Genomic DNA, 11,362 nt, shown 5'->3' on the forward strand with positions numbered 1-11,362 from the left:
ACTTTTATTAGCTAACCAAATTTTCTTGAAGCACCACAGTTAATTGATTGTTTTGCTTCAGAAGAACAACATGTCTTTTACAGCAGAGATTGATGTTGAGTTTTGATAGACTCAAAATTAAAACGTGTTTGATCCGTGTTACGATGAAAATTATGATAAAACAGGCCCCTTTATGTTTCTAAAATTATTCAGAACTTTGAAGGAGTTTGAATTTCAACTAAGAATTACTCTGACTTCAGAAAGAAGTTACCATTAAAGACAAAAAAAATTCGTAGTGCTGCTAATGATACCACTAAAAAGGTTCTACTATTAAAGCGCCCTCTGCTACGAAAGCTAAATTAAAGCAAAAAGGCGACATACACAAATTTCCTGCCTAAATTTAAGATCCTGACTGAAAATGATGTTTCAAAACCATGCAGTTTTGAAAAAAATTGTTAAGTTTTATATCATGTTTGCTAAAAATTGCTCAATCAACAGCAGTTATCATTACGATTTCTTTTTCAACGGAAAAGTATTGAGCAGTGAAAGAGCAAAATAAACCAAACCTTATAGGATTCGTTTTTTGATATGGTTGCTTTCTTAGCATTTCATACGCGTCTCGATTATCAACAGTAGAGGAAACACGTCAATTGTGCAATTGTGTATATGTTTTTCTTTTTTCGACATTTAAGTGTCCAATGTACGCCGGTTGATTGAGATGTTAATGCAATCACGATAGTGAAGCTGCTCTGAGGTATTTTAAGAAGAAAGTTGTCAGCTGCAATTACACCCACAAAAATAGAAATTCACATCCTTGAGCCCTTCTGTATATTTTGTCTTCATTTTGGGATTTTGTGAAAGACGCAATAAAAGTTGAGCTTGCTTTTTCATCAATTATGACTTTTTCGACATTTCTTGGAAAGGTGGCTGAATACTATTATCATGAATGTTGTCAGCTGCGAAGACACCCAAAAACTTGTACTTTAAAAATTACACGCTTGAACAAGTGTTCTTATTGCGTCCTCATCCACAAGTTTTTAAGAAAATGACTTTTTCAAACTTTCCGATTTTTTCAAAGAAAATTTCAATTTTAAGGGAACTCTTAACTTCTTTGAAGAAGAGTTTTGGTAAGCTACCAAAACTTTAATAGCTTTTAATGGTAGCTAACATTTGCGTATAAAAATCAAATAATCATAAAGTGAAACTTAAATGCTCACTGTTGTATGGACGTTATATGACATTCAATCCTAACGCACTCCTTTGATAATCTTCAAAACGACCTAAACTGTGAGACTATAGCATCCCATTGGCGACTTTTTCTATTTTATTTGAAACAAAAAACGCTTAAGGCCACTCTCCAGTCTTCCGAAAAGTGATCTTCGTCCTCGAAAAATAATTCTGATTGAAGCTAATGTGTTTTAGTCGGAGACACCTCCATCGAGGCAGAGGAGATCATCTGTACTGTAAATTCATCTTCAAATTGTTTTCTTCCTATTCAGAAAAGGCGATTCTCGTACTAATTGATGTTCGGTTTGATAGAAATTACCTTGAAAATATTCCTTATGCGTATCAATAGGAGAAAACTTTGGAGGTTTAAACAGATGAAAATAAAAATCTTTTCTGTAAATAACTGTTTGTTATCTTTTCCAAACCTGTCCTCTTTTATTAAGAGTGCCTTGAAGATTCCCAATGAAAACTTTTGTTTTTGGTTTTGGAGAAACTGCTGTTTTCACAATCAATGTTACAAACGGTGGAAAGCACTTTTTTGCGATTTTGTTTGAAGCGCGTTTGTGTGGCTATCTATATATCTGTATTTTATTTTCTCGAGGTAACGTATATTGATTGGGGTTTGTCGGGCAACTGAGCCTTGATCTTTATTAAAAGAAATCGGAAGCTTAAACGGCTTTTTTTGTTTCGTTCCTCTTTTTCTAAGAAACGCCTTATTTTACGAAAACAATGAAAATTTGATTCACTGCTGGATACACAATTGTGCGTTCAATTGAATTCTCTTTTTCAGATAATATTTGGTCAGACATTGAGGGAGCTTTGAAAAAAAAGTGTCATAAACGGGTGATTTTAAAATTTGAACTTAAACAACAATAATAATGGCCATCTTGAAATTTTGTTTTCCGTTAAAGCAAACTTTAATGTTGAAAAAATCAAAAACCAATAGAACAACTAATATTATTAAAAAAATAATTACAGTATTCAAAACATGAACTTGAGTAAACATTTGATGTTGAATTTCAACAAAATAGTTATGCTGTTCAGCGTCGTTAAATGTTTGGAACTCAAGTTTGGCACGCTTTAAAGATTGAAATTAGCACTGTTTAACCATGCAATACGATTGTGCTGTTTCTAGACAAGACCACACAGAGCAACAAAACTTTTTCGCAAGCATATAAGGTTCTTTTTAGTCCACTCTTTTTTTCAATGGACCGAGTCTGTTTTACAATTACAATAAAAATTTCATGCGCTGTTTGATATACTGTTGTGCTTTTAAGTGAATTCTCGTTTTCAGATGAGATAGGATAAGACACTATGGAGCTTTTAAGAGTTTTACATAATGGTTGAAACTATAAATTGAAGTTAAACAATAATGAAAATTTTGAAATTTCGTTAAAGCAAACTCTTCTAAAAATCTGAATCAAAAATTAATGACGGAACAGTTAAATAACAAAGACTCTTGTTTATGGTATTCAAGGCATGAATAAGAAGAAAGAATTGATTTTGAATATAAACAAAATAGGTACGCTGTTGATTGGCTTTAAAGGTTTGCTAAACAAGTTTGGTACAACTTAACGAAACTAGCCTGCTGGCACAACTGAGGCCACACGCGTACTCTCCAATTTGGTGTTGTCTGTTAAACCAAGCACTAAAATTGTGTTATTTGCAGACAAAACCACCAAAAAGTTAAGAAAATTAAGCTTCTATTACCATGGGATTTTTTTTGAACGCCGCACAAGATAATTGGATATATATTTTTGTTTTCAGGACTAGTTTACAAGTACTGTTTACTCAACCAACCACCTTTTAAGCTTCTATGTAGAGTCTGAACTCAATAATTTTTATTCTTTTCTGGTTAACCAGTTTTTTTAGGTTGTGCGTGTCTTCTTTGAGATTCCAGTTGAAAAAACCAATGACACAGGTTTTCTTGAAGCAACACATTTAATTGGATGTATTGCTTTACAAGCATAATCTGCCTTTGGCAGCAGAAACTCTGAGTTTTGAGAGACAAATTTTCACTTTTCCAAAAGTGAGAAACGTTTGATCCGAGTAATATTGAAAAGCTATGATAAAACAGGCCTTAAATCTTCCTAAAATTATTCATAAAAATTGGTCAGGGGTTTGAATTTCATCAGAGATTAACACTGATTCCCGAAGAGTTTGAAAAAAAGATGATCAAGACAGGAAAAGTTCGCTCTGCTGCTAATAATAACACAATATTGACTTTAATTTGAAAGCACCCTCTGCAAGGGAAGCTAAGATATATCTAAGAAGCGGCTGACTCAAAATTTCTGACTAAATCAAAGAGCCTGACTTAAAATGGCAGAAGCTATATTTGAAAAGTCACCTGTTTACTTCTAGCAGGTCCCAAAATATTTAGGTTTTTTTCTCACCTGAAGCCAAATTCAACATTTGCTAAAATTGTTGCCAAAAGCATACATAATGACAACGTCCTTTGCAGAGTTTTATCTGCTAACCACTGTAATGTTTGATTGATGTATTGGCTATTGCTAGAGAAATCTTAAACTGAACTGAATTCTATTCTGTTTCAACCTTATTTACAACTTTCAATCGTTTAGTGTCGAATCACAAGGACTTGGTGAGAACTTGAGAGATTTTCGAAAAAATTAAGCCATCTCTGTTGTACAATGTTTTAACAGAAACGATAGAAAGGGTCGCAAATTAGATCAAAAGGATCAATTTCAAAGCTCCGTGGACAATTGTTAGTATTTTTTTAAAACTCTAGTATATAAAGTTGAGAAAAATCGAACCAACAGTTGAAAATTGATCGATTCCTACTGAAACTCTCAAGAGATTTGAGAAGGTTTTGCAGATTCCTTATTCTGGTGCATTCTGTCAAATAATGGATATCATTGCAACTGTTTATAGAAAATTGGAAAATGACGCTGGTGTTTTGTGTGTTTGCTTAGTTTTTGAAGCAAAATGGTAGTTTAGACAACAATTATATTTCAATACCAAAATGAGTAATGTTAGATCATCATAGCAAGCGCAAAACGTATCAAATCAACAGCAATTATCATTACATCTTCTTTTTCAACGAAACAATTTTGAGCTGTAGAAGAGCAAAATAAAATAAACAAAAGAGAATTTGGTTTTTGATTTGGTTGTTTTATAGCAAATCATACTCATTTTGATTATCACCAGCAGAGGAAACAAGTCTATTGTGAAAAGATTCATATATTTTCCTTCTTTCAACAACTAAGTGTCCAATGTAATCCAATTGGTTGAGAAGTTGATACTTTCACTAAAGTGAAGCTGCTCTGAGATATATTAACAAGGAAGTGGTCAGCTGCCGAAACAACCACCAACTTGTACTTTAAAACATACACACCTGTACAATTTTGTTTATTGCCTCTTCAATCATCAGTTTGTAAGATCGTGACTTTTTCAAACTGTTCGAGAAGAATCATTTAAAACTGTTCTGCTTTTATCACAATTTTGAAAATTTTGCAAACCAATAGAAGTCGGAAAAATTTAGTCAGAGTCACCAAGTCATCAATTAAAATGACATTAATTGATGACGTCAATTCTGCAATTAAAAAAACAATCAGATCAGCGACATATCATATGTCGCTGATCTGATTGTTTTTTTTTAATTGCAGAATTGACATCATCAATTAATGTCATTTTTTGTCACGCAAAAATTAGCTTCAACATTTTTTACTTTGTTTGATTTTTGAGTAAGGTCGGTTTTTATTACAAAATCATCTATAAATGTCCTCGAAGAAATTCTCATAATAACAAGGAGCTCAAAAATTGTAGATCGCATTTAAGAAATATCTACCAATTTTTTTCTTTTTCAATAAAAAGTACATTCTGTAGTTTGTCTCACCAAAGCTGTTCGTCTGCTATCTTCAGCTGTTGCTATTTTGCCCAAACCACGTTTGTAAGAACAACCGTAGCACCAATCAAGTAGCATTTTCATCTTCGTTTTGAGAAAATTTGGTTTTAATGAAACTTTTGTGCTCATAATTCTCAGTTGCCTTCAAACTTTTTAATCCGTTGGCTGATACTGTTCAGTGGCAAAAGAGTGAATTTAAAGCACTTTTGCAGAGTTAACGAGAGTTTGTTTTGGTAACGTCTGTAGGAGCTCCTGCGTCACATTTAAAATCATCTTCAAAAGCTTGAACTATTTTGTATTTGATTTCTAAGAAAAATTTTTTCTGATCAACGAATTCACTTCTGTCTCCGAGAGACCTCAAACTTAAACATGGCTACGTTAGGGCTTCAAACAAGACTTTTTTCGACAAACCTACCATCAAAGGTTGCGAGACGATCAGCTTTTTCAAATGAATCCAAGGAACTGTGTGTTGCCTCTTTTTTCGCATATTACCTATCATCTTTAACTTTGGTAAAGAAATACGGCCGCCTTCTTTTTGGCTACTTTTCTTTCAGTCCTATTTTTTTCGCTTATGAACCTGATTGTTTAGATCGTATCCATTTGCTTTTGTCTCCTTCGCAATGTCAATGTCCCTCCCGTTTGTTTTTGTCTGTATTTAATATCGTGTTTTGAGCGTCTGTTTGACAATTTTTTGTTGACTACTTCTTGTACCTCAGGTCCGCTCTGTAATAGAAGTTCTTTTCCCAATCAGTTTGGTGGTGGTGTAATAAATTTTCGTAAAAGTGGCAGGGCGATTCGTCCGATGCCACCAACTGAAACTCCAAAGCCGCTAACTCTTTGTATACATTGGCAATTAAGAAGGCAATTCAGATGCTTGGTTGTTGATTTATACAAAAGGCAATTCATATGCTTGATTGTTGTAGTACGATATCATTGTTTTACTGACCAAATGTTGTGAATTGTAACGCTAAAATAGCTTCACCACTCTCTAAAAAGGGGACTGATTCACCTGTTTCGGTGCGTAGTTCTATATTAATTGTTTGAATCGTAATTGAAAAAATAAATTTGTACACAAACTCGAAAATTTCAAGTATAACGAAACGTTTGTTTTCTCTGAACAAGAGTTCTAGTGAACCAACAGTTCTTTTGATGGTAGCTAACTACTGTGGCTCAACATCATATATTCCTGGCGTGAAGCCTTATCGCAAACCGTTTTAAGGATGCCATATGACAATCGCTCCAGACACATTCCTTTGATAACCTTGAAAACCACTTAAAGTGTAAGAAGTTGACAACCCGTTTGCGGTTTTTTTCTGTTTTAGTCGGTAAAGTATTTTGCTTCAAGCCACTCAGTCTCCCAAAAGTTGAATTTCGTCATTGAAAAAAAATTCTGAACGAAATTATTGTGTTTCGGTCGATAGCATCCATCGAGGCAGAGGGGATTACGTGTACCGTAAGCTCATCTTAAAAACGTTTACTTCCCATTCCGCAAAAGCAATTCCCGTACTAATTGAAGTTCGGTTTGGAAATACTTACCTTGAAGAGTTTCCTTATCTGTATCATTAAGAGAATACGTTGAAGGGCTCAATGTTGCTATAGATGCAATTTCAAAATCTCGTCTGCAAGCAACTGTTTCCAAACGTGTCCTCTATTTAAAATATGCCTACAGGATTCCCTATGTAAAATTTTGGTTCTTGATAAACGGCTGTATTCGCAATCAATGATGCAATCAGTGGAATGCTCTTTTTGGCATTTTGTTTGGAGTAAATTTGTTTCTTCGATTAACTCTATTGATTATGAAAAGGTTCCTTTTCTTCCTAATATCTTTCTATTAATTTTTTGAGGGAACTTACATTTTTTTCAGAAAAAGTTTTTTTGCAGACTTGTTTCCTTGTAGGTAATGTATAAACGTATTGCGTTTGTTGCTGAGGGCTTTGGACGCATTGAGGACCTCTGTGCCATCATCAATTCAATGTTTTTAGATTGATTATGCTTGATCATCTTTTTAAAATCCTATAATGGTTCTTTCGCTTTTTCTTCTTTTCAGTGGTTAAACCTGAGATATTTTGATAGACAGTCAACTGCAACAAGATGGAATTTTAGAATCCGATTGTGCTTTGTAAATTCATCAAGAATTTGAGATCGAAAAACCCGATATCATCTATGGCATTTACAAATATATTAAGCTCTAGAAACTTGACGCCACGTAAGCGATACTTGATGAATGATGGTTTCGTTTGCAGATAGAGTTAAACATTTTCGTTGATAACTTGATCAAGTTTGGCACTCTTTTGCGTTTCCAAATGACCCAGTCTCTTTTCCGTATGTGTTTTCAAAAACTCCCAATTTTTCCAACTCGTCTCATCGTCTGTCTTCTGATTGCTACGAACGATTTTAGGCTTTGCATTTTTCTTTAGTCTCAGCTTTCTTTCCTTGCTGTTGCTGTTGATATTGCTGTAATTGTTTGTTTTTGTTTTCCAGTTGGTTTTTCTTCCTCTTAGTCTTCATTTTGGAACTCATCGAGCAGTTTTTTGCGTGATTATTTTAAAAAAGGTGGGCTGATATATCAATTTTAATCACAACTTTGAAAAACTTTTTATGTCAATTTTTTTTAGATAGGTCAACGTAAATTTTACAAAAAGTTTATTATCTTCACACCTTGCGGCTCATCATCTTTATGTATATAATCATTCTCCTCGCAAATACAAAATGATTCTCAATAAAAAAAAACTTTTTCAGGACTTTTTCCGCTCTTCTTTTGTATTTAGCCAAGAAGATCAGTCCTAGCATTACTGATTCAAAATCTGAGTCCTTCCGTTGTTTCACCAGGGGCTCTTTTTCAGTATCATCAGTAGCAATTGATTCCACTTTTACATTATCTGGTTCACTTGGTAAGTCACCGCTAATCTTTTTTCCCTTAATCAATCTTTTAGTGTTGTTGTCGGCGTCTTAATTTTTTGTCAGTATGTTGCGCAAGATTTTAATTTTGTCTTTGTAGGAGTGATAACTGAGTTTCTTTTGCTGGTATATTGGGTATATCGTTACAATAGCTTTGGAGGAAGGTAGATGAAAAATTGGTGGACCTTGCTGTACAAAATTCACAATTAAAGCAGAGAGTCTGCATTTTTTGACCTACGTCAATAAGTAATTGTCCGAAGGGCGGTTTTGTTGCTAGTCCAGAGTTTTCTTCAAAAAACTGGCGCTGTTTAGCTTTTTTAATCGATGTGCTGTTTGTCTCCGGTTGATTTGAACAAATTGATATGAGTTGTGGTCAGATCAATTGTTCGTGACCATTTACTCTGTTGAAATAATTTATGCTTAACGTTATTGACAATAGTATTATTTTTTTGCATCCAGCCATTGGGAGTTTTGAAAAGTATTCCAATTTGAAAATTTCCTCACAAAAAAATGTCCAAAACAAATAGACAATTTACTAGCGTGAAATGAATTAAAATCCGAAGAATTTCGTGCAAAAAATGTTCAAGTTACACTCTATAGATCTAAATTATGGCTATTAATGATGAAAAAAGCAGTAAAAACTTTGAATAAAGTTTGTTTATTAATAACGTTTGATAAAAATCTGAGTTTTTCCAGAGCAAGACCGACCACAAACACCACTGAAAAAGAGAAAAAGTGAAAATTGGTTTGTTTGTAGCTTCGGCTTTGGAAGAGCAAAGCAAACTGCTTATGAAAGCAATGAAATTCAAAATTTTCGCTGTCAAGATATAAAAACATTATATAAATACATGAAATAAAAACTTATCAAGAGAACCTCAATTGAAATCATTATGAATATAAAGTGAGTAAAATAAACAAATTCTGAGCAAGCTAATCTAGAACAACAAGGTTTCCATTACCGTCTCTTATGGTTTTCTTCATCAAAAACTGACCCATCAGATGTACTCCAGCAGTAGAATCTATCCCATCTTCTTTATGGCTGCTTTGAAAAGAAGTTATTACAAAAATGATTAAAAATTTTAAATTTTTTTGCTTAAGCTCAAAATTTTCTTGATACCTCTCTCAACAACAAAAAATTCACAAGAATCTCTGTCTCCTTTTTTGTAAGTCATCATCTAAATCGCTTGCATGTAGACAGTTGAGTCCACGCTGCATTTGCTGAATACCTGCTCGATTTTATCAGGGAGACTTTTGTCCAGTGTCGCATGAACTGGTGGTGATGACTTATGCAAAAGTAAAAGGTTAATTTCATTTTTCTCTTTTTTTCTTCTTGTAAAGACATAGTATATTTGAAAACATTCGAGCAGCAAAAGTTATTTCATCAGCGTCTCAATCTCAGCTATGCTTCAAAGCATCTGCCATGTTTTCAGAGTGTATTACCCCCGTGGATCAAATTTTCTCTTCTTTGATCAATGATAAAATGAGCTCATCGTCAATCGTTATACAAATGCATTCTGTCAAACTTGAATAATAATTCTCTTGAAGAACTGAAGCAGCTACCTTCTCCACGTGACGGCTCATTGGTGGAATATTTTGCGGGTATTTTAGGCCTAATAACTTAAAACGATTGCGACTTCTTTTAAAATTGATTACAGCTTCCGGTCTATGAAGCCGCGTAATGTGGTCCGAAATTATATGTGAAGTAATATTTGCAAATTTTCCCGAATGGTTCTCTTGTCAAATCATTTTTCGGTAGAAAGGACAAACCCCCCTTGTCTGTAATTTTTAAATGGGTCACTGCCTTTTGATCCATGAAGTTTGGACAGTTTGGACACAATTTGTTCAATTATCTCTAGAAAGTAATCTTATTTAATTTAAACGCCGTCGTGTAAGTTCTACTCGAGAGTTTGGTCCTTGAAATCATGTAAGATCTACGAATAAAAACGCCAAAATTATCTAAGTTCTGCTGCAAATTTTAGATTAAGCATAACCAACGCTTAAAAATGGTGAAATTTTTTCAGCGCGCAATAATTTCAACACATTTACCGCCACTCATACGAAACTTCTAAACCTGCACTGAAAATTAGAAACTTAGTAACCTACATGGGAGAGACACGGGAAAAATGGGAAAACAATATCAACTAATTTCAGGAAAAGAGACCCCATGGGAAGTATCTACTTTTCGTTGGCAGACATTGCTTTATTGAGACTGGAAAAACCATTCTACCCTGAATTCATTCTACCATTGAGAACAATTTATGAGTTACAACAGATCTCAAGACAGATTACGACTGAGACACGACTGATCACCATTGGAACAGGATGCATTGACCATAAAGGAGAGGTGCTTTTAAATTCTAGTCTATTTAGGATCTCAATTTCGTTTCCTTATATATATATATATATACCCGGGTTGAAGTTTCTTTGTTTTCATAAGGATCATATGTGATTTCATACTGTCCATACTTGATTTCTTAGTACGATCCTTGTATGAAACCAAAGAAATCATATATGATCCTTGTATGATTACCAAGAAATCATATATGATCCTAGTACGAATACCAAGATTCATACATCTCTTTTTGAAAGTCTTTACCCATTTATGTTTTCTTTTGATTTTATTCGGTAGGGCATCACATATATGATACCCCGGCATCACATTGTGATCCGCCAAAAGACCCTAACGTACAATATAAACTGCAAGTTCGGCACAAAATAAAAGAGTAAGTCCAAAGAATTAACAAAATTTTTGACATACTCTGAAGCCAGTTTATACTTATAAATGCTCATTTATAAAAAAGAAATTAATCAAGAAAAAATTGGGTATCACGTCAAATTCGTTTTCTGAATACGTTTAAACCTTAAAGTTATTCTTTTAGCGCACACAAAGAATCATATGTGGATTGCAAATGCGATATAATAATTGAATAAGTCCTCTGACTACATTATACGAGAATTTGTGGCAGCAGTCAATGTATTATGTGTCATATATGACCTTGTTTGAAATCTAAGAAATTTTTTCAACTTCAATGGAAAATCAAAATTATACAGTTTTTAGTCTTTGAACTTTTTTGTATGATCCTTGTATGATTTCTAGGAAATCATATAGGGTCCTTGTATGACTACCAATAATTCATTCAAATAATATATGACATAGTATGATTACTAAGATTCATATATGACCTAGTACGAAATCAAACAAAGTTGTATGATCGTTGACACGGGTATATATATATATATATATATATATATATATATATATAAATGTATATATATATATATATATATATATATATATATATATATAATTGTATATATTTGAATATATATATATATATATATAAATGTATAAATATATATATATATATATATATATATATATATAGATATAAATGT

At 33.2% G+C, this 11,362-nt stretch overlaps 1 protein-coding gene across 1 annotated transcript in view; it reads left to right on the forward strand.

Annotated features, from left to right (window-relative positions):
• LOC142345934 (uncharacterized) overlaps positions 1–11,362 on the forward strand; it is an 80,969-nt gene that overhangs the window by 31,375 nt on the left and 38,232 nt on the right. Inside the window, exon 3 of the mRNA XM_075398400.1 lies at positions 10,118–10,326. Within this exon, the coding sequence (XP_075254515.1) occupies positions 10,118–10,326 (209 nt within the window). The remainder of the gene's footprint in view (positions 1–10,117; positions 10,327–11,362) is intronic.

Source organism: Convolutriloba macropyga, chromosome 9 (assembly GCF_964194025.1).
Source record: "Convolutriloba macropyga chromosome 9, txConMacr16.3, whole genome shotgun sequence".
NCBI classification, from domain to species: domain Eukaryota; kingdom Metazoa; phylum Xenacoelomorpha; order Acoela; family Convolutidae; genus Convolutriloba; species Convolutriloba macropyga.